General features: G+C 36.5%; 1 protein-coding gene and 1 pseudogene across 5 annotated transcripts in view; one reads left to right on the top strand and one right to left on the bottom strand.

Annotated features, from left to right (window-relative positions):
• Window positions 1-24146, bottom strand: part of SETD2 (SET domain containing 2, histone lysine methyltransferase) — a 90768-nt gene that overhangs the window by 41935 nt on the left and 24687 nt on the right. For all 5 annotated transcript variants that reach the window (XR_013357967.1, XR_013357968.1, XM_077859094.1 and 2 more), the window contains exons 8-10: window positions 23079-23213; window positions 22060-22179; window positions 20079-20741 (exon numbers count right to left, since the gene is read on the bottom strand). Coding sequence is in view for 3 of the 5 variants with exons in the window: in XM_077859094.1 (XP_077715220.1) it covers window positions 20079-20741; window positions 22060-22179; window positions 23079-23213 (918 nt within the window). In the remaining 2 variants the exon portion in view is untranslated. The remainder of the gene's footprint in view (window positions 1-20078; window positions 20742-22059; window positions 22180-23078; window positions 23214-24146) is intronic.
• Window positions 12250-12663, top strand: LOC144290156 (sterol carrier protein 2 pseudogene; annotated as a pseudogene).

Here is a 24146-nt window from a genome sequence, read left to right as displayed (position 1 = left end):
TAGGTTTTTTAGAAAAAAATCCTTCAACTCTCCAGGCATGCTTATAAATCACCTAATAAAGATGATTATCGTAACTAGATGTGCACCTGTGTGCTAGGTATCATATTAAGCATTTCAAAGCATTACCTTTTCTGAGTTTCAAAACACCTCTATGAGGTAAGTACTATTATCTCCATTTTACAAATGGGAAAACCTACTTAAAAAACTTGGCAATCTGTCCAAGGTTATGAGGCTATCAGATAGTATGACTCCACAACAATTTTATCTTCTGTACAAGATGACACAGGATATGGTGAACAGTCAGCACTATTTGGGAAGAAGTACTACTTAAGGAACTTATGCATAAATGTAGGTGGCATCCTCTACTCCCCTAGCCCCTCTTTCCTATGTAGGACTTCCATTAGAACTGTGATTCTCAACTCTGGGTGCACAATTAGATCATTCCAGGAAACTTTCATAGAAATACTGTCCCTGACAAATAAACTCTAAAATTCCGGGCATGAGTCCCAGGCATCTCTAATTCTTTTTGAAGCTCTCCAGATGATTCTGATGCCCACAGAAGGTTGAGAACCATTGAACTACCAGCTTCTCTTAGCAGCCTTCACTCATTCCTTGTTACAGAGGTGAATGAGAATGAATTGTGTATGCCTGTCCTCAGCTCAAAGACATCTGGGGGCGCTCCTTAGAGGGATGTCTGAAGTGGTCCAGCTATCATTGTTCAGCTGTGGGTCATACTGAATCATGGATAAATACAGTAAGGAAAAGCTGACACTCTTAGTTAGCTCTGACTCCTCTGTCCACCCCCCAGAGAAGTTACCAAACTTGGGGAAAAAGTAAGAATGCCACTTATCAGCACCTACCCACACTGTAACAAAAAAACAGTATTCTATTAATTTTTAAAGGCTTCAAAATGGCTGTTGCATTAGGTGCACTGTAAATCTAGGTACTCCAAAAAGTAACACGTTCATTCATAAAGAGTACTTAGAACATATAGATACACAGTTGACATGTCTGTGTCAACGATTACACAATTTTTACCTAGTTTCTTTGGTCTAAGTTCATTACAAGTGTTTATTACAATAATTTATTACACAGATCTCAAGCTGGGACCCATTCTATGGTGGCAACTAATGTACCAGCTGAAATGTTTCTCAAAAATATATTCTTAACTCCATTCAAAAGTTTAGAGCAACTGGGGGCTCCTGGATGGCTCAATCAGGCATCCAAGTCTTGATTTCGGCTCAGGTCATGATCTCAGGGTCATGGGATTGTGGAGGCTACTTGAGATTCTCTCTTTCCCTCTTCTTCCCTTCCCCCACTGCCCCCTCTAAAAATAAAGTTTAGAGCAAGTGCTGAGTAGAAAATGTATTCTGATGTTCATAAAATGGATGACTGGGCAGCCCCAGTGGCCCAGCGGTTTTAGTGCAGCCTTCGGCCCGGGGCATGATCCTGGAGACTCGGGATCGAGTCCCACATCGGGCTCCCTGCACGGAGTCTGCTTCTCCCTCTGCCTCTCTCTCTCTGTCATGAATAAATAAAATCTTTAAAAAAACAAAAAACTAAAAAATAAATAAAATGGATGATTATTACTGACTTGTGACCAAGAGTTATTGACTTTTACTGTGTCTAACACTATGGGGAACAAGTTCCATCAACATGCACCCAAGCGCTTGGGAGCTACTAACTTGATCCTCCTCTTCATACAGTTAAAGCTGTTTATAAAATTTAAACTGGAGGGATGCCTGGGTGGCTCAGTGGTTGAGTGCCTGCCTTTGGCCCAGGGCATGATCCTGGAATCCCGGGATTGAGTCCCACATTGGACTCCCTGCCTGGAGCCTGCTTCTCTCTCTGCTTATGTCTCTGCCTCTCTCTCGCTCTGTCTCACATGAATAAATAAAATCTTTAAAAAAAAATTTTAAACTGGAAACTCAGATAATCTACTTTGAGGTCCTGAGTTTCTCCAAAGTTCTACAATAACGCAAACTGAGAAGGAAACAGTCATGTGAAGATTACTATAATATTTCTTAAAATCATTCTATCCTGTGAATAAATAGCAATAAGGTTAACTTACATGATATGGAACTCTGGAATACTGTCATATCTCCAGACCATTACAGAAAAATGTTTATCTGAATCGGCTTCATTTATATTTACCCTCCATGTAAAATCACTTTAGTCTGCTAAAAATTTTACTCAAGAGACTGGTATGTTATGAAAGAACTCTAAAACTGTGAGTCAGGAGGCCTGGGTTTGGGGACTATCCTTATCCTCAGAGGGGCCTAAAAGAGTCTGACCCTAGGTCACTCCACCTAATATTTTTTTACCTAACACCCTGTTTTTACTTCTTTGGTGTCTAGGTGCTGATCCTAAGTAACACACATTCACATGCACTCAAAGCTATAATTCATAAGGGCCAAGACTGTCTTACTCTTTGCTGTATCTCTAGCACCAAGAAAATGTCTGGCACACAGGCAATACCCAATCACTGTGGCATGGACCAGTAAGTGAAATTCTACTCATAATTTGCAGAAATCAAAACCACACAGTGCTAAATAACTTCAAGTATTGCACAAGCTCATTTAAAAAAAAAAATCACTAAATTTATACCTTCACTCTCTTTCATCGCTGGTAAGAATGCTGTTTATAGGCCTCATGTATAGCCACAAACATATTTGCGGGGTTGTATTTCCAGGGTCAAATTAATAAGCATGCATCTGCAACATTTTGAACTCTTATCAATGCTTAGAACAGCCTATGCTTGGGTCAATTAATCATTACTCTTCAGTCAAAGGCTCAGAATCAATCTTCAGAAATTGTTTGATAATCACTGAATCACTGATAAGCTCATGCACAAACACTGCATCCAACATCCCTTTATAAAAGTACATAAATATGCGTGTTGTTTTTAATTTGTAGACACAAAGCATGAGTTCTTTGATAGCTATATGTGGAAATCTGGTTTGCTCATTTATATAACAAGTATTCAGGTAGAAACCAGGTATAAAAAGCACATATCAAAGGTCTCCTATGTTTAAAGGGTACTGAAGATACACAGTACCAGTCACCAAGAGATTCACAGGCTAACAATCGTGGCTGACAATTCTTATTATGTGCCATGTCCTTTAACTGCATTCTCATATATTCTTACACTGCTATAAGAAGTACCTTTGCTGTATCTACATCACATAGAAAACAGGTTTAGAGAGGCTAAATATACTAGGGTCATATGGTGCCACAGTGAGCTATATATTAGACCCAGGATCTAGGCCTAGATTTGTCTCTGTCCAAAGCATACACTTAACCACAACTGCTACCTCCTGACCATTCAAGGAAGAGAAAGTAAATGTACACTATCTTATACTAAAACTGGCCTTAAGAGAGAGGACTGGAAAAAGCATCCTGAAGGAAATAAGTATTTGAATTATACTGAAAAATGACTAGGAGTTGTATATAGAAAAAAAGAGGCAAAGAATAAAAACATGGTATACTGAACACATGTGTTTATTCCAACTCCATCCTGAAGTCCTCGAAAGTGACAGTGGAAGAACAAAAAAAGGTATAAACTCATCTGTATTATCTTTTCTTTCTAAGAAATCAGTATGAATGTACATGTATACTTAAATTTCTTTCTACTCCATTCTCTTTCATGTTCTTTCATTTGATGATTCACAAAGAAAAAAAAATACTGTACCTATGAAATAAGATGCTCTTTAAAAAGAAAAGAAAACATAAGAATAAAAGAGTTGAATGTCACCCAGAAAGCAGAACCAAAGTCAAGAAAGAAAATGGGAAATCAAAAAATAAAATTAGAGGGTAAGTGCTATATAGTAGATAACTTACATCTTATAGGTATACCAGAAAGCAAGGAGAAAGAAAACTGAGGGAAGTAGTAAAAAAAAAAAAAAAAAAGAAAAAAGGGGAAAAAAGAAAAAGAAAAAAAAGAAAATTTTTTAGAACTTAAAGATACGGGGCAGCCCGGGTAGCTCAGCAGTTTAGCGCCACTTTCAGCCCAGGATGTGATCCTGGAGACCCAGGATCAAGTCCCACGTGAGGCTCCCTGCATGGAGCCTGCCTCTCCCTCTGCCTGTATCTCTGCCTCTCTCTGTGTCTCTCATGATTAAATAAATAAAATCTTTAAAAAAAAAAAAAAAAAAAAAGGAAACTTAAAGATATGAGTCACCAGATGGTTATCAAGGCACCTACAAAGGAACTGAAATGGCATCAGACTTCAATAGATAGCAACATTGTAAGTAGAAAATGATAGTCTTAAACATTTTAAAGAAAGCTTTATTCCCAAATGATAGTTACATGATCTCCCAAACATGCAAGAATAAAATAAAGGCATTTTTCAGATCTATAGGCCTCAAAATTTTATTTCCCAGAAGAGAATGTTGAAAATCAAGACCTTGGGGGGTCTAAAATTCACGATTCTCAGTTCTGTGTCACACATTTCATAAATTATCTACAGTGCAAATAGTACCATACTAGAACTTTAAAAAAATTCCTGATAGTAAAACACTGGAAAGTTAATGTAAATGAATTATTTAGCATATAGAATATGACACAGACATATTAATACATATTATATATAAATTCAACAACTAGGCATTCAATTATCCAAGCTCTACTTTTGCACAAATAACCAGGAAGTAGTGGCTACTTAAAATAACACTTGCAAAAGACCTAAAGATGTCATTCAAATTCATCATAATTTTATAAAAAGTTCTCTTCCAACAATACAGTCCCTAACAGAAAATTTTACTTAGAAACTGCATTTTTAGAATGACTGCTATAATTAGAAATTGCAATTTTTTAAAGATTTTGAGAGAATGTGAGAACATGTGCACGTGCTCACTCACCTGAGCAGAGGGGAGGGGAAGAGGGGGAGAGGGATAGGCAGACTCTGTACCCCACAAGGGGGCTCAATCCCACCACCAGGAGACCATAATCCAAGGCAAAATCAAGAGTCCCACGCCCAACTGACTGAGTCACACAGGCACCCTGATCATTTTTTTTTATTTAATAAAGAGAGATGGATATGGATATGGGTTACTGAGAAAATGATGATGCTATTAATAAAAACGTACAACAGAGAATGATGAATCAGCTTGCAAGAGAAGATTATGTACTTGCGTCTGAAAGGCAAAGTGTCAACAGCTGAAAATACAGATCAGAAATTTAGGAAAGAGGCTAAGGAAAGAGATCCACATTTTGGGAAAATCTTAAGAGATAACTTATATTGATTGTGGTACTTAGGAGATTGCCAAGAGAGAAAGTACATACAGAAAAATAGGATGACTTGAAAGAAAATAAAATTTAAAGGTGGAAGGTCTTTATACTTGATTCATACAGTATTTTCCTACTTTTTAATGAACACTTGCCAGCCATCCTGTTCTGAGCATATATCCAAAGAGAATGAAAGCAGGATCTCTGAAAGAGCTGCACTCCCATATTTACAGCTGCATCACTCACACTAGCCAAGATATGGAAACAACCTAAGTGTCTGTCAATAGTTGAATAGAGAAGATATAGTGTACAATTACATGATACAATATTATTCAGTCATGAGAAAAAAAAGATACCTTGCCATTTATGACAACATGGATGAACGCTGAGGATATTATGCAAAGTGAAATAGAATGTAGAAAAATTGAAAACTTTATGCATTGCTGGTAGGAATGTGAAACGGTACAGCTATCATGGAAAAGTGACTGGCAATTCCTTAAAAGTTAAATATAGAGTTACCATGACTCAAACTCTCCACTTCTAGGTATATACCCAAGAGAAATGAAAACCAGTGTTCACATAAATATTCACAAAATAAACCAGTGTTGTACATAAATATTATGTATTAACTGTATTCCTAACAGGCAAAAAGTAGAAACAACACAAAGGTCCATAAGCTGATAAATGGATAACAAAAATATCAATACAACGGAATATTATTCACCTATAAAATGGAATTAAGTATTGATAAATGCCACAACATGGATGAATCCTAAAAATGTTATGCTAAGTAAAAACCAAACACAAAAAGCATTATATGATTCCATTTATCCTTGTTCACAGATTGTGCAAATTCACCAACTCACTAAAATTTATTTGTAATCTTCAAATCAGTAAGTTAGAGAAAATATCACTAATTCTTCCCCAAGAAGTTAAGACCACCATTGATGTTTTTTGGTATACTTTTCCCAAATAATGGACTGATACCATGATGCTGCACTATTCCTTTTTTTTTTTTTTTGCACTATTCCTTAGTCTCTCAGAATCCTTTCATTACTCTTTCTGAAAATCAATGCATTTTTATTTTGTAACAGGTCTGCATTGTATTTGTACTGCATTGCCCAATTTTTAATAACAACGTGACTTTAGCTAAGACAGACAACAACCCTTTAGACAAAGACAGAAGCTAATGTCAGCAGAGATGGGATGTTTGGATGAAAATTAACGTTTTTTTGTCATAATGTTTTGTTTCTCTAAGCAATTTTGAAAACGTGAAGATTAAGATACTGAGAACACCATATATTTGTGTATCTGCTTGTATATATATAAATGAATGTAGTTTTATGTATTTAATTAACTGTGAGAAGTTTTTCCAAGGTAACTGAATGTATTTGAAAATGATTTCAAAAAACCCCATCACATCCCAGGATTTTAAGGCATTTGTGAAGTTTTAGTATCAAAAGCAAACATACCGAATACTTATCTGGATTTACTGAATGCTGAAAACTTAGAAAAAGAGGTAAGAACTCAGAAACACACAACAACTTTGGGTAAGATATGACCAGTGATGGAACCTGATCCACAGGTTCTATACACTAGTTCAAAGATTAAAAATCGAGGCACCTGGGTGACCAAGTCCATTGAGCATCTGATTCTTGGTTTTGGCTCAGGTCAAAATCTTAGAGTCATGGAATTGAGCCCTGCATTGGGCTCTGCACTTAGCCAGCAGTCTGGTTGGTATTGTCTCTCTCCTCCTCTCTCCGCCCCTCCTCCTGGCTCATGTGAGCTCTCATAAATAAATGAATGAATGAATAAATGAGTGAATGAATAGAAAATAAATTAAAAATCCATTTTCTTAATTAACAGCAAAATAAAAAATGAACATATAACCTCAATATCTATGGCCCTACACTACCCCAAGGCCCAATCAAAGAAAAAAAAATTACTGGACAAATACTGCTATGTACCCTAGTTCCTCTTCCCTCAGCACAAATTCTGTGAAATACCTTCAATGGTAATGGTTCTATCAGCTCCCTTTAACAGAAGGAAGAATTGTTAACTCCTATCAGCATGTCCTGGCACAGCACAAGAGTGTGGTTTTTACCTCACAAACTGTATTACAAATAGTGGGAATAGAGGGATCTCCATTAGGTCACAGAAGTCTTAAGATCTGACTACAAAGAAAATTTAAGGAGAGCATAAATGTCTGGAGAGTTCATAAAATCACACACATAAGAGGGGCAGAGGAAGAGAGTGAGGAAAAAGGGGAGTAGAATAATTTTATTTATTCTTTTAAGCCCCTGAAGATACTCTTCTAATTTCAGACAACTGGGTCCCCACAAAATGGGAGGTAATAAAATTGAATTTCAGTTTTCAGCCACTCAGACAAATGGGCAACACATATGGTCATAGTTCTCAAAATAGAAAATACAAATGTAAAAATGCTCAATACTTCATGCATAAGAGACATGCAAATTAAAACTACAATAACATTCTATTTTTGCCTATCAGTTCAACCAAGATAAAGTCAGACAATAATTGTGTTGGCCAAGGTGTATGAAATAGACACCCTTATGCATATACTTTGCTGATGAGCGTTAAATTGATATAACTGTAAAGATCAATTTGGCAAGACCTATTAAAATTACAGATAACACAGGACTCAGATATTCTACTTTTAGTAATTTATCCAACAGGTATATGTTGTTTGAAGTGACTTCTATAAAAAGTCCATGCTAAGCTAAAGAAAGGAATCAACTTGGGACGCCTGGGTGGCATAGTGGTTTAGCACCTGCCTTTGGCCTAGGGCGTGATCCTGGAGCCCTAGGATCGAGTCCCACATGGGGCTTCCTGCCTGGAGTCTGCTTCTCCCTCTGCCTATGTCTCTGCCTCTCTCTCTGCCTTATTCTCTCATGAATAAATAAAATCTTAAAAAAAACAAAAACAAAAAAAACCCCAAGGAGCTAAATAGTGCTACCAGCTTTATAAAAAAGAAGATACATGCACATAATATACACAAATTATCCCTGGAAGGGTACACAAGAAGTTGATTGTGCTGACTGCCTTCAGGAAACAGGACAGGGGGCAAGGGTAGGAGCAAAACATTTCACTGTATGCCTTTTGAACTTTGTATCATGTACTGGAATGGCCTATTTAAAAATTAAAATGAAAAGAAGAGAAAAAGATAATATGCCTCAGAAGAAGCCCTCAACAAAGTACCAAAAGACGTTTGGGGCATTATGGCTATATTCATAGGAAAGATGACCACCTGAGGGTCATGAAGTCTCAGGCAGAGGCCTAAGGAACCAACGACTCTCAGGGCAACTTCTAAATGTTGCTTGCTCTTCAGCAAGTGTCAATACCTTAAAAAAACAAAACAAAACAAAAAAAACCCTAGTTCACTGTTGTTCACTTTAAACATGTCCCCCAGCCCTTCCTTCTTCTCCAGTCTTACCCAGCTCGACTTTAATTCAAAGAATCTTAGCAATGCTCAGTTTTATTCAACACAGACCTAAATGTGCTGGGTTTACACTAAGTACTAAAGCACAAGTAAGGACAGCAGACACAAGTCCTTACTTTCAAGGCCTCTCTAGCCCAATAGTAAATATGTGTGTAGAAAAGTAATTGTTTTCATGCTGGTAAATAATCATTGAAGAATAATCAAGGTCATGATGATTAAATGTTTCTTAATTTCAGAGTTCTGTTTTCAAGGCAAATTAATTCCAAATCTAAGATTTTTTTTCCTTATACCTTTCAAATTTAACTACTTCTATGACTTTTCTAATCAAAACTTAAAAATCACCACAGCCCCCCAGGTGATTGTACTGAAGTTATATGTTGCACTGATCAACCCAGCGCTGCAGGGGGTCATTATTTAACACAGTACTGGAAGTCCTAGTCACAATAATCAGACAAGAGGAATAAGTAAAAGGCATCCAAATTGGTAAAGAAGAAATAAAACTTTCACTATTTATAGATGACATGGTACTATATATAGAAAACCCTGAAGACTCCACCAAAAAACTACTAGAATGATAAATGAATTCAGTAAGGTTGCAGGATACAAGATCAACATACAGAAATCCATGGCATTTTTTATATACTAATAATGAAACAACAGAAAGAGAAATTAAGAAAGCAATTTCATTTATAATTGCACCAAAGATAATAAAATATCCAGGAATAAACTTACTAACCAAGGAAGTCAAAGACCTGTACTCTGAACACTATAAAAACATCAATGAAAGATACTGAAGACAACACAAACAATAGCAGGAACCCTCTTGGGGTCCAAATCATCTAGATAATACTATCTGGACCACAGTTCATTCCTTTCCTAACTCACACATATACACATCCTTGAGAAGTGGCTCATATTTATGGACATTTGCCCCACAAAAATCCCAGTTTTGCATATGATTTCAGGGGTTCTGAAAATCCCCTTAAGTTCAATCAGAGATCACAGGTTGAAAATCTCTTCATCATTAAGGGAAAAAAGATACTTGAACACATTAAAATGGTAGCTCCTATGATTTCAGAATGAATTTGGACTTACTACAGTTTCTAAATCAGAAGGAAATTAAGAGAACTCTGAAGTATTCACCAAAGGTACATAATTATATATGAACAAGGCAAAATAGCAAGGATATAGAAATCACTATTAACTGGAACAGAAAAAGGAATGAAGAGAATAGGGGATTTAAATCAAAAGATTTGAATCGATTTTCAGCTCTGTCACTTAAAAGCTAAGTCACAAGCTCATAGGCCTGGTTCTTTACATTTTACAGGGGATAAAAACACCACCACTTACTTCACAGAGTTGTAAAGATTATATGACACTGAAATATTTTCTGATAATTTACCAAATAAAATATACACACCACAGATTCAATAAGCAGCATCATACAGTGGAAAAAGATGGACATTCTTCACGTCTTCATTCAAAGATTTATGAAGTGCCAAAGGCCATACCAGGCCCTTATGGTACCCTGGGGAGACCTGAGTGACCAAGACAGAAGTACTCCCTGCTCTCACACTGTACAAGCATGAAATGTTATGGGCTATGGCTGGAAAGGATGTTATAAGGCATATAGATAGGGCTGAGTACTGTCTCAGAGGAATGAGAATGGCTTTCCCAGGGAAAGGATGAAACTTAAACAAGAAGAGACATCTAAACAAGACAGTGTTTTCAGGAATGAGTGAAAGTGTGTTTGTGTGTGTATGGACCTTAGTAGCACAGACCCATTGGTGAACCAGAATGGCTTGAGGTGACATGGCATAAAGGATTAAGGACCAGACTATGCCACGGTATGCAAGCCTCATGAAGAAAAACAGATTTCACTCTAACAGTGTAATGAGGAACCATTTAGAAGTTTTATTTATTTATTTAAAGACTGTACTTATTTATTCATGAAAGACAGAAAAATAGAGACAGAGACACAGGCAGAGGGAGAAGCAGGCTCCCTTCAAGGAGCCCCATGCGGGACTCAATCCTGGGACTCCAGGATCACGCCCTGGGCTGAAGGCAGATGCTCAACCACTGAGCCACACAGGCGCTCCCATTTAAAAGTTTTAAAAAGAATAAATAAATAAATAAATAAAAGTTTTAAAAAGGACAGTGACATGAACAGATCTGCAGTTCCAAAAGGTCACTCTGGCTACTGGTTGTAGGGGGCACATACTAGTCATTCACTATTATTAAGAGGTATTATTATAACCACTATTTAAAAGATACCATAATAAAAGTAACCCTTACTATATAAAAATCAAGAAATGGTCCTTGCTCTGGAAGATGTCATGTGATGGGAAATAAGCATCTAAGCAACTAATTTTAGTAATCTGTTAAGAGTTCTATCACTGTATAGAAATACAGAAAAGAACAAGCATCACAAAGGATAAACTGCAACTGCAACTCCAGATAAAGGACGATTTTAAAAGGAAAGAAAAAGAGACGACATTCCAACCAAAGTGAACATCATGTACAAGGACATGTAAGAGCGCGTATGTATGAATAGGCTGATGTGACTCATGCACTAAATGTGTAAGAAGCACTGCTGGGCAAGAAAGTTACATAAACACAGAAGTACTTCCCATGCCATACCCTAAAGGCTCTATTCTTAAATTAATGGAAATCTCTGTGATGCTACTAGAGGTTCCTGTTGATCACATGTGTTTTTAAAAAGAGAACACCAAAGTGTAATAAAGGATAACATGAAGGGGGAAAGAATGGGAGCAACATGGACAAACAGGAGGTTGTTGCAAAGTCCTAGCAAGAAATGACAGGAGCCTAAATTTAAAACGGGAAAGAGGAGACAACGTGACCTATTTAACATGAAGGACAAAAGAAATCTCAGGCGCTCCAAGAAATACCACCTTTCAAGGGACAGGCATAATAAGAACCATCAGTGAGAGTCACAGGGAAATTCAAATGATTCAAAAGAGGGTGTGGTCTCAGACTAAAAGAAGGAAAGACAAGGAAATGACAGGCCAAGTACATTATGTATTCACACATTTACTCATCTAGAAACACACATATATGTGTATATATGTAAATATATTCCTATGTATATGCATGTATTTATAAATATGTGTATTTTTAATGTGTATGTATTTATATACATATAAGTATATAAATATGGATATGTTTACAGTCTGCTGACAGCTCCAACAAGCAATGCCCCTGTAGCAAGGACTTCATCTAAAGCCCAGATCTTGGTTTCTAAACATCATTTCCCATTACAAGAGAACCAGAGCTTCTTAGACAAATGGCCAATTCCAGGGCTGGGTAAAGGGAAAGTACAAGAGAAACCTGAAATAGCATATTGTACCAGGTTAAAAAAGTAATGGCGACATGTTAAAATCATACAGAAGGGGAATTGAAAAGGTCTCACACTGGCCAAACAAGGGACAATTTATGCAAATAAATGAAATTAATGGGTCATAATTTAGTGTATAAACCAAGAATCCATGAGGCTCTGCAGCATAATTTAGTATTGGGGCAAGCGTGGTTGTCACATCTACAAGATGGGTTTCCCTGAAGCTGCCAGTTCTTTTAGAATTCATCAAATTGAGGCTGCTCCAGCCAGAGCTGTAGTCTGAAGAGGAATGGGAAAAGTTTGTGAAGTAATTAGTAATATTTTTGCCTTCAAGGTGAAGGATGGCCCGGGGGTAAAAAGGCCACCAGGGTGGTGGATATGAAGAACAGTAAAGGATCAGTGTTTCTTAACTTGAATAAGAAGGCTGAATACACAATCACAATGGCTGGCCCAGACTTGCTGGCTTTAAAGACCAGCAGAATGAATACTCAGTGGGCCTTCTTTCAAGACAAATTGAAAATCACTTGCAACATGAGTCTGGCTATGAAGTTACAAAGTCTTCAGCTTCAGCCAGGCAAAGCTAGGCTATGAAGAATTCCTTTTGTCTACCTTTGAAAATTAAGATGAGGTATGTAGATATGTACCCATATATTTGATTGTCAGAACTTAGAAACTACACATTGGCAAACAATATAAAATTTGTTTTTAATTTTTTTTTCTAAGTAGGCTCCACTCCTAACATGGGGCCTGAGTTCACCACCCTGAGATTAAGAGTTGCATGCTCCACCAACTGAGTCAGCCAGGTGCCCGGAGATTTGTTTTTAAACAGCTGTGACCAATTCTGTTCTTCCTAAACTCTAGGTGAAAAGAGCCTGCTGGCATACCACTTGCTTTGTTGAACTGCATACAAGACTGCATTACAATGCTAATATGGTAATTACGGTTTGGGGTAAAATTGAGTTTCAGAATAAAACTAGGAAAAGCAAAATCTAAAAGCTATGTAAACAAAAGCTCTCATTTTGCTTATAAAGTATAAAGATCATTCTGCTGATGATTCAATTTAACTTCTCCTTGAAAGAACTAGGGAAGAAACAGAACACCAGTAGCTGGTCAGTAATTAGTACAGTGCACTTAATATTCATCTACTTTCCGCTAATAGTCTTAAAAATTCTGTACTGGGATGTTTAAAAAAAAAAAAAAAGTTTTAAATTTTGCATTTCATGCCATCAAATGGTATTTTCTTCCCAAATCAAAATAAATCTCACTGCAGTTTGGGGAAAAATATCTACAGCTGAATGGAGGCCTATTTTTAAAATAAAAATAGTTTCTAAATGAGTTTCCTTATTGAAAAATAAGTGTATTTTTGTTGTTAAAAATAAATGAACAGGGGCGCCTGAGTGGCTCAGTCAGTTGAGCGTCCAACTCCTGATCTCAACTCAGGTCTTGATGTCAGGGTTGTGGGTTTGAGCCCCCATGCTGGGCTCCACGCTGTGCACGGAGCCTACTAAAAAACATTAACTGAACAAATGAAGTTTGCTCTCAGATGCAGTTTACAAATTATAATTTCATATTTAAATGTGTAAAGCTCTCAGTCCTTTGTTATAATTTTCTTTCTTCGTATAAGTTTAATTATCCACATTTATCTCCCCTTTTTAAAAAATATTTTATTTATTTGAGAGAGAGTAGTGAAAGATAAAGCACAAACAGGGGGAGGAGCAAAGGGAGAGGGAGAAACAGGCTCCCCAGTGAGCAGAGAGCCTGAAGTGGGACTCAATCCCAGGACCCTGGGATCATAACCTGAGCTGAAGGCAGACGCCCAACCAACCCAGCCAAGCAGGTACCCCCCTTCCGAGTTTTTCTAATGCTAATATAATACCTAATAACTCAGTAAAATACAGGGTAAAAGAATGTTTTTGGAAGAATGTCTAATAGAAAAGTAAAATAGAAAAAAAAAAACACAAAAAAACACAAAAAACTAAGAACCATGAACCTCAAGAATCCAAGAGTCTAAAGTGATATTAATCAATGAATACAGAACTACATGAGAAAGCAGGGAAAGCTCTTGCTTACAAGAAGGTCAACCAAAACACACAAGTAAAAGGAATGATGGATTAGAAAATCACCACTTGGCAACCATAGTCGTTAGTGATTCAGGCAAATTTGCCAGATGTTAAAACGAATAAATAAATTGATAAAAAACAGAGTATTTTCATATGTCCAAAGGTGCTCCTCTATGATTTTTATTTTAAAGACTTCATTCATTCATGAGACACAGAGAGAGAGAGAGAGGCAGAGGGAGAAGCAGGCTCCCTGTGGGGAACCTGATGCAGGACTCGATCCCAGGACCCCAGGATCACCACTTGAGGCAAAGGCAAATATATGTACATGTCCCTGCCAACCCAACCACTGAGCCACCCAGGAACCCCTATGACACTTTTTAATTGTAAGAAGACAACAGTAACTTTACAGCAGAAAAACCTGGCAGATACCTCCATAACCAAGTGATCAAACTTGGTGATACCAATAACAGGACAAATCACCATCAAATAAAGGACACTAATAATCTTGACAAAATGTATAACCTGAATCCAAAAGAAAACTTCAGACAAGCCCAAACTGAGGAAAATTTTAATAACTTCAAAAATATTTTAAAAACTGGAAGTTTATAAAAGGCAAAGAAAGACTGAGGAATTATTCCAGATTAAAGGATACTAATGAGATACAACTCAATGTAACACTTAGCTCAGATTCTACACCAGACTTTTTTTTTTCCTATAGAGGACATTATGTGTATAACTGGCAAAATCTGAATGAGATCTGCTGCTCAGATAATCAACAGTATTAGGTCATTGTACCTTGCTGGGTTTGATAAATATACTGCAGTCATACAGAAGAATGTCCTTGTTTTTACCAAATATATACTAAAATATCTTAGGGGCAATAGGCATCATATCTGTAACTTACTCCTTCAAAGTTAAAAAAAATTAAGAGAAAATGACTAAGCAAATTTGGTAAAATGTTAACTTTGGGGCATCTGGGTGAAGGGATAAGAGGAACTTTGAGCTTTTTTCTGTGTTTGTCACTAGAATGTATCACATGCAGAATGCACAAAATAGTATTCTTGCAGTTTTCCTATAAGTCTGGAATTACCTCAGAAGTAAGAGTTAACATAACAGTATTAAGAAGAAAAACTTAACATATTTTTATTATGGTTACATATAAGACTAGATTATACCAATTTATTTATATTCAAAAAATCCTTAAGTTTCCAACTAACCTGATCATGGTCCTGAGGGGAAAAAACAACATTCCTCCTTAAAGGTCTTTTCTACCCCAGCAGTTCTATCATGGATATCCTCTCCCACTTCTCAGTCTTACATCCAAATTATTTAAAGTAGCTTTTCCAAGACACCTGAGTGGCTCAGTGGTTGAGCATCTGCCTTTGGCGCAGGTCATGATCCCAGGATCCTGGGGGGAGCCTACTTTTCCTTCTGCCTATGTCTCTCATGAATTTTTTTTTTTTTTTAAACTTCATGAGTTATTGAAACATGATCATTATGTCTTTAGGGAAACAAATTAAGAGCACATCTAAAAGAATAAAGTGTCAAAAAGACTTCACTCAAAATCAGACTGTTTGAAGCAGCCAGCATCTGAACTTTACCATTTAGATCAATTACTGGCAAACTTTTTCTGTGAAGGACAAGACAGTAAATATCTTAAGGCTTTGCTGGCCATTCAGACTCTGAAGCAACTACTCAACTCTACCCTTGCAGTGCAGAAGCAGCCAGACATTCTGTAAACGAATGAATATGGTTCTGTTCCCAAAAAACTTTACAAAAACAAGCAATGGGGCAGATGTGGCCCCTATTTAGATGAAAGGAGTTATCTGATAATAACAAAAGGGACTACCAGTAAGTTGTAGATGAGGTTTATCTTTTACCAAGTCTGATACTTATTAAAAAAAAAAAAATTTCAACACAGCAGTATTTGAGACCAATTTTAGGGGCAATTCTGAATTTTAAAGAAAAGGATAATATTGATCCTTATGGATACAGAATCATCTCAATGAAGGATTTGGAAATTTATCACAGAAATCCAGGGCACATAATTTCATTTTGAAATGTTGCATAGCATATTCCACATACAGTATTGGTTACAGACCAAAACTCATGTAGTGACTCAAAACTTCAGTTGGGTAACTGTGTTTTCTTTAAACTTTCTATAAAGACTTTAACACTTAACTGTCCAGGCAAATAATATGTTTGTCGAATTAAAGAAAACGTCTTGAGATAAACATGGAAAAGATAAGAATAAGAATACCATTAAAGAATAGTCCTAAAAAAAAAAAAAAAAAAAAAGAATAGTCCTACTTATCACATGTACAGAATGTTGCCCCTAAATCACCTAATCCAAGTATAACTGTATCTACCCAGATTTCTCTGCAGAGAAATCTCCAGAGAGATGCACATCCTATAATCTAAGTATTTAAAAGAGAGGCTCTGGAATCACTAGCCATCACAGTCTACTGGGTATTGAACTGAAACGAAAACTGCCAAATTCACGGGAACCTTACCTCTTCTCATGATCCAAATGAAGACTTTTCCAGTCAAATTATAATTAATCACCACTTACAACCAGCTGTTTTGCCCTGTGAAGTCTAGGGTAGATTTTCAGCATGAGGGGTGATGTACAATAATTCCTTTTGCAAACAGAAATATATGTACATGTCCCTGCCGAAAATGTAGCCTGGCAAATTTGCATGTGAAAATGAATACACACTTATGTGTAGCAATGTGTCAGGAGATGTTTCCTGTTGAGGTCTACTTTAGGAGTCAAAATGTGTAAGCCCTGTGAAGCCAAGGCAGCAGTCCTGTGTATAGAGGTATAGAAAAAGTAGCTCACTTAATCCTTTCTCGCCAGGAGTCGGGATTTTCCCAGAACGACATCCATTGTCGGCAATGGACGCACCAAAATAACGCCGGCGCCAGTGAGTTAACCACCTCTGTCCTCTTTTCACCTATTATATTTTTCATGCATCATCCAACTTCCCAACCATCTTCCTGTTTCTTCACAGAATGCACGCTAGGTTCTTGTTTTTCTTCAGCACGAAGTTGAAAATGGAGTTGAGAAAAGGAGACACATGGTCAGCTGGTGATGTTAACAAGCTCCTTGCTGCCCTGAGAAGCTAGATGGAAATGGTTCAAGTTACAAGGGGGATCATCATCAGATCTGGGAGGACAAAGAGTAATTCATGAAGCTTCATTCCCTTCCCTCCCACCCTCTCTCATTTACTGATGATCCCTATGGTCTGCCTTCACAGTAAAATCAAGATTAAGGATCTGAAGCAACCTCTTTCAATTCTTCACTTCATCCAGTATGTAGAAAGGCCAGGTGGAACACATGTCCAACAATGTTAAAGTGGCCCCAGAAGGTCAGGGAAGCTTGAAGTGGCTAACATAACCACCATCTTAGATCAATGTTTTTTTAGTATGATCTCAGAATTAACATCAGAAACTAAAACAATGCTTGGCAACAGGTGCTTAATAAAGGTTGGATGAGTAAGACATTTTCTTTTCTGCTAACGTCTACTTGAACACATAGGTGGAAGTCAGACAGAAGTAGTTAACTCTTTCAATGCCGGGATAGTAGGAGTATACAATAATCACATCAAGTCCACATGTTCACCTAAAACATGTTCATATTATGGGTTCTGATTTCAGTGTTCTGGTTAGATGCTAGCTAAAATATTTTATTTAAGGACAACCACAATCAGAGTTTTGGAATTAGAACCATGACAAATGTTAATTAGAATGACAGATGAATTAAGAGCCCCAGCACCAATGTGTAACAAAACATCAGAATTCAGTCAAGTTACATTTCTCAGTAATGCAATTCTAGATGGGTAATGATTCCAGAGCAAACTAAAGTTTGAAGAAGGAAAATCTTATTTAATGGCTTCCTTGATGCTAAGAATTAGGATAAATCCAAAGTATGGAGGTTAAGAAGGATATATTTTAAATATGAATAAAATTTTAAACCTCAAGTCAAGAGGATCATCAAACTACATAGTACTATGCAACTGCTTTGATCTTTCAGATAGGAGGAGGGAGGACAACAAGCAGGGGAAGAAATAATTTTGTAGGACTCAAAAATATCTCAACTGTGAGCATAATTGATCAGTTTAGCTAATTAAGAATATCTCAGAGAGTGATTTAAACCGCTACCATTACAATAAAAAAAACTATAGAGAAATAAAAGTATTTACTTTTTCCAGATTTTAAGAGACAGGTTTTTAAGAAATCATAACTATGTCTCATTTTTAAAAATGTCAACCAGAGACGTAGCAGGCAAAAGTGAACTACTAGATCTGCCCCCCCCCCTCTTGCTCTATAAAACAACGTGTGTAAGGCTCTATGTCCACTCGTGTACATGTCTCCATTCCCATCTTCCTTAAGAAGCCAGTTGTGGTACAGGCTCTACTAGCAGTCTCCAAACACAAGAGGGACTTCTTCCAGACTCCTGAGCCCTTACAAAGCAGGCCTTAAATGAAGGTTCACCCAAGTGATCGTCCCCAGCATCTCTTTCAATTAACTGGAATTCTGGTTCCTGTAGTTCCCATGTTGTATCATAACCGGATTTACTATGAATCCTTTCTTTTATTAAAGTTTATAAAAAGGAAGGATTTCATAAGGTTTAATAAAGTTGAGTTCATGATAAACTGTAAGTGGTGAAAGAATAGTATGAGTAGGAGCTCAAATAGGTCAACGAGAGCTGAAACCACACACTACTTAAAGAAGGGTCTCAACAGCAAATTACAAATACCAAAAGTAAGTACAGTGAACAACCAACCAACTACTCATTTTGCTCAGTGTGAGGCCAGTTCCATAGGGGTCAAATCACAGGATCTAATGAGTGTGCTTTGTAGTCATAATTGGGGACAAGGAGGATTCAGATGTCCATCTTGCTGCAAATAAACCTGTACTGCTGGTTTATCTGGCTCCTTCACTTCTGGCAGAAGAGAGGAACAGAAAAATAGAAGCTAGGAAGTAACCTGTTCCCACAGAGTCCTCAAGACCTGAATCCCAGATCCAGAATACTTAGAATCGAAATGTATTACCTCTTTCCTAGGCTCATCCTGTTATTCACTCCTGTGTTTATCTAAGACCCGGCCTGGGTTTTCTGCAAAGCACACCCTGCACATATTGCTACATTAACAAGAGATTATGCATGTATTAAGCATAAGGGTTCCATATCTCTCTATTTTTCCTCTAGATAACATCTTTTATCCAAAGAAATAGGCATTTAAAGGCAAGCCTATTTCAAAAACAGTAATGGAACTGAATATCAACTAGCTCCATATAAAGTTGTTTTACTGGAATAGAAATTTATGTGCAATCATTTTTGATGAGAAGTTGCTAAATTAAACCAAATCCTTGGTTTTCCGATTAATTTTTAATTTTAATTTCTAGTTAATCTAATACAAATTTCCAATTAATTTCAAGATTCTTTTTCTTACATAGAATCTTACAAAAACTTTTTAAATGTATGGGCACCTGGGTCCTCTGCCTTTGGCTCAGGTCATGATCCCAGGGTCCTGGGATCGAGTCCTGCATTGGGCTCCCTTCAGGAAGCCTGCTTCTCCCTCTGCCTGTGTCTCTGACTCTTTCTCTGTGTCTCTCATGATTAAATAAATAAAATCTTAAAAAAAAAAAAAAAAAGAATTTTCAAATGTAGAATCATACGTTATTCAAAGGATTTGTTTTTGTTTTTAATGTAAAGAGCACTTGAATAACTAAATTCACTGCCGTGATATGCTTTTCTAAATGAAGAAAAGGGGACATCTGTGTATTAGTTTGGCTGCTATATCTCTTGCCAAAGTTTAAAAGATGTTTGAGACATTTATAATCAGCTGTCAGTAAGAGAGATGGTATTCCATTTTTCAAATACATGTATAGTTAGGAAAGTAGGTAATTCAACTTAAGATTCGTTGAACTCTAGACCTGAGTAATTCAGGTTAAAACAAAAATGTTTTCTTACCTTTAGGTCTTTCCAACTATCCAGGAGCTTGGTGGCCAAATCACTTATATCTACTGTTTTATCTGGCTGTTCCTGGCTCCTCTCACTCTCCACATCAGATACACCCTCCTCTTCATCTTGGGATGGGGTTTCCTCAGCAATGGTTTCTTCCAGTTTCGTGCCATTGCCCTCTTTGGGCTCTATTTCAGTGTCAGCCTCTGGTTCAGTTGTGGGTAGCTTACTGGCTTCCACAGTGATTTCACTCTCAACTTTAGATTCAGGTAGCTGTTGTGTGAGTAGCTGTTGTGACTGTAACTCTTCCTCTTCCTCTATAGGGACGTTTTCTAACTGGTCAAGGTCCTCCTTGCCATCTTTGCCTTCCAGCTCACTGGTAGCATCAGAGATTGCACTGTCCATGCTATTTTCACTTATAATTTTAAGTCTGCGAAACATGAGCTTCTTGGGGGTGTCTGTGTCAGCTTCTGTGCTCAGCTTGGTGGAAGGATCAGGTGTGTTGAGTGGTGTGTGAGCACGTGACGTATTCTCACTTGAATACCCATCTCCTTCACTCAACTGAGGAATGGCAGTTTTGGTCTGAGACCAGCGTTGAATAATTGGAAGTACTTTGCTTTCTTCCAACATATTTTTAGTAGGAATGGGTAAGTGTTCCAAAGTCTTTATAATCTGATTAAACAAAATAAAAAAAAATAATCACATCACTTTACAGAGTTGACTTTTCAAGTCTCTGGTTGGGACTCAGATCATTCCTGTAAGAGCAGTGGGTTTTCTTAAAAGTCTTAAGACCTAAGTCCCTATAACTACAGAAGGATTTAAATGTCATAATATTATTTTCCTCTAGAAAGGAAGGAAAACTTTTTAAAGACTGACCAGCAAAAATAAGATGTGGAGAAAGTAACTGCTCACAAGATCAAATAGGACCAATTAATAACCTCTACTGGTAGTTCTCAAACCTGTGTAATTTTTAAAATATATATAGTAGTGGGCCTCATCCTGGCTATGTTTTTCTAAAAAGTTTTCTAAGTGACTGCGATATAAGCTTGGGAACTATGCAACAACCTATATTTAAATGATGTTTTACCCACAAAAAATGCAGATAGTACTTACCTCTTTTAGCCTCTGAGAAACAGCTAACAAAAAAGACTTTTCTTCAGAGATAACCACCCCTCCACTCTGAAATCCAAGAATTTCTTCCAAAGTACTCCCTAATGCAGTTCTACAGAAACTCCAAGGTAGGTTGTTCCCTTCTACTTCCTAGATGAGATGCTGCTAAATTCATAAATCATTTAATAAAGCCAAGAAGACCCTTACAAAAAAGGGAGGGAGAAATCCCAGGTCTTCCTCAACTTCTACTTATTGACAAATCTCCTGCGAGAAGAATGGAGGCAAGACAACCACTTATTTGCTCATTCCCATTTTTATTTTTATTTTTAGAAGTGATTAAATGCCTTTGGTATATCAGAAACTATGATCAAAAAGAAGTACATTTAAACTAGGTTTAAAAATAATTTCATGAGAAGGTATAAATATCACAACTCCACTAACAACACTGCCAATGAACATTTAATTTAGATCTTTAAAACACTTACTGACTCCTCAAAAACATTCTTACTCTTGCCATTCCAGAATTTGGCTCTTCACTAATTTTTTAGAGTCCCAGAATATAAGTTTCCTATCTGTTTAAAACTATGGCTTTAGCAACAAACTGGATCTTTCACTTAACTATGATAGGATATTTTGCTCTTAAATTCCCAACTATGCAGTATCAACTATAGGGACACAAAAGGAAAAACCATGGGGCAAACTTGCTACTAGCAAGGTGTATGTAAAAAGTTATAGTTACAGGAAGGATACCAAGATGATAATATTTATTTAATAGTGGTAAACATAGTGCTAAATTCATTATTACTGATACTATCACTCAACCTAAGCAATCTATATAACAGTTTTAGGAAATAAGCAAGTTGAATATGAACTGACTAACCTCTTCCTGAAGCTTCTGGTTACTTTCCCGGCCATCACCTAGTTCTGCCATCCAGATCCATAACAATGAGAGCCCATGACGTTCCAGAAAAGACTTCAGGCAAGATTGTGAATGTGTATTCTTCCATGCAGGAAGGGAAGCAGGATGCAGGATATCGGGGTGGGGGTCGGGTGGGCAATACCAGACAGAGCATTAAAAAGGGTCAACAAAGGGGAATAAAAAGTTTGTTTATATTCACAAAACACTTAGAAACTATTGTGATTAATGCAACTAAAAGATACAAATAATAAATGCTTTATTTTTTTTTAATAAATGCTTTAAAGTAAAAGATTATAATCTTTTTTGATACCTAAGTTGCATTCAGTCAATTTGGTCTTTATGTAAACAGATTTTACAGAATAACATATAAATATCAATGTGTCATTTACAATGAAATTCAATTCTGAAGGACTAAGAACCAAATTACATTCAGCATTCTTACTGAAAAAGCTAAAACTGTAACAATTAGTCTAAATCATTTTCATTTCTCTCTTCCTTTCAGATGCTTGTTCAAAAGGCGTTTTTCTCTTCATTTTCTTTTAAATCATTCATTTTTATTGTTCAACTTCTTGTGGCATACTTAATAAACTGGAGTAAATGAAATTGCTCTTAAAATTCCTTGCTTCAAAAGAAAAAAAAAATTCCTTGCTTCAAGACCATGTGGTAAAAATAGCCTTGGGATACTAATAATCAAAGGAGGAGGACTGTATCAAATGTCATGAATTATTACACAGAAAAATCCCACAGTGTTCTTTGACTAGAAATACAAATAAGATCTACTAACAGATTAAATAATGCTGAACTCTTAAGATATTTTTAAGAGCACAAACTTTCAAAGTCATATAGAATTCACAAACCATTTTAAAAATAAGAGTAACTCTCCTCAGAAGTAACCTTCTGTCACCATCATTCTAGATTGTACTTTCAATGCCCCACCTCAAATTCAGAAATCAAAAATAAATTAACATCAAAGAGCTCACCTGTATAAGTTCAAGACACGTAAGTTTCTGTTCCAAAGTTTCAATTCTAACCATTAGCCGGGATAAGCTGAGCACCTGGTTTTTATCAGAGAGACCCTCACCATTCTCCATCAGAGCTTCTAGCTCCCCATCTACCTGCCATAGCAAAGAAATACATCTGGTTAAAAAACCACAAACACGCCACTAATCTAAGAATTAAACCACCTAAAAAGATGTTCAACCTTGCCAGTAATAAGGAAAACAGAGTTAGACCCAAAGTAAGAAACCATGTCACATTTACTAGATTAATCTAGGGAAAAATGAAGTCTGATAATATTAAGTCTAGGCAAAGATGTGGATCAAAAGGAACTTTATATACTGTTAATGAACGTAATAAGTGGTATGATCAATTTGAAAAGCATTTCATTCACTCATCAAATATTTACCAAGTATTTATTATATGTCAGTTATAATCTCAGGTGCGAAAGTCATTGCAATGAACCAAAATAAACAAAAATCTGCCTTTATAGGAGACAACAAATTAATATTACATGAGAAGTATGCCAGGAAAAAAAAAAAAAAAAAAAACCACTGGCTTCAAAAATAAAATATTTGTATCCCGTATGCCTACCATTGCACACCTAAGAATAAACCCCAGAGAAACTTCTACACATGTGTACTCACAGAATTATAACAATGTTCATTATTGAATGACCATTATAATAGCAAAAAAACACTAACATCTGTAACCAGGTTGTATAAACTAGCATTTGCATACAATGGATTATTATACCACAGTGAAAGGAATCAAGAAGCAGCCAAATGCAACAACATTCATCAACTTATATTATTACAAGAAAAAAATTCCAGAAGATTACATACTGTATGACTCTGTTTTTATAAAACTCAAAAACAAAATTTTCATAGGTGCAGGTCTGAAAACTCAATTTTAAAAAGGCAATGGATGTAAAACAAAATTCAGAACAGTGGTATCCTCTGGGGCTAAGCAGGGCGCTGGAAGCAGAGAAGTGCTCACAAGTGGTTCTTTTATAATTATTCCTTATAACTTTTACATATATACTCTGGATG

The sequence above is a fragment of the Canis aureus genome, chromosome 19, assembly GCF_053574225.1.
Source record: "Canis aureus isolate CA01 chromosome 19, VMU_Caureus_v.1.0, whole genome shotgun sequence".
Taxonomy (NCBI): Eukaryota; Metazoa; Chordata; class Mammalia; order Carnivora; family Canidae; genus Canis; species Canis aureus.
Note: the sequence above shows the minus strand (reverse complement) of the source record. Positions and strands in the feature narration are given on the sequence as shown.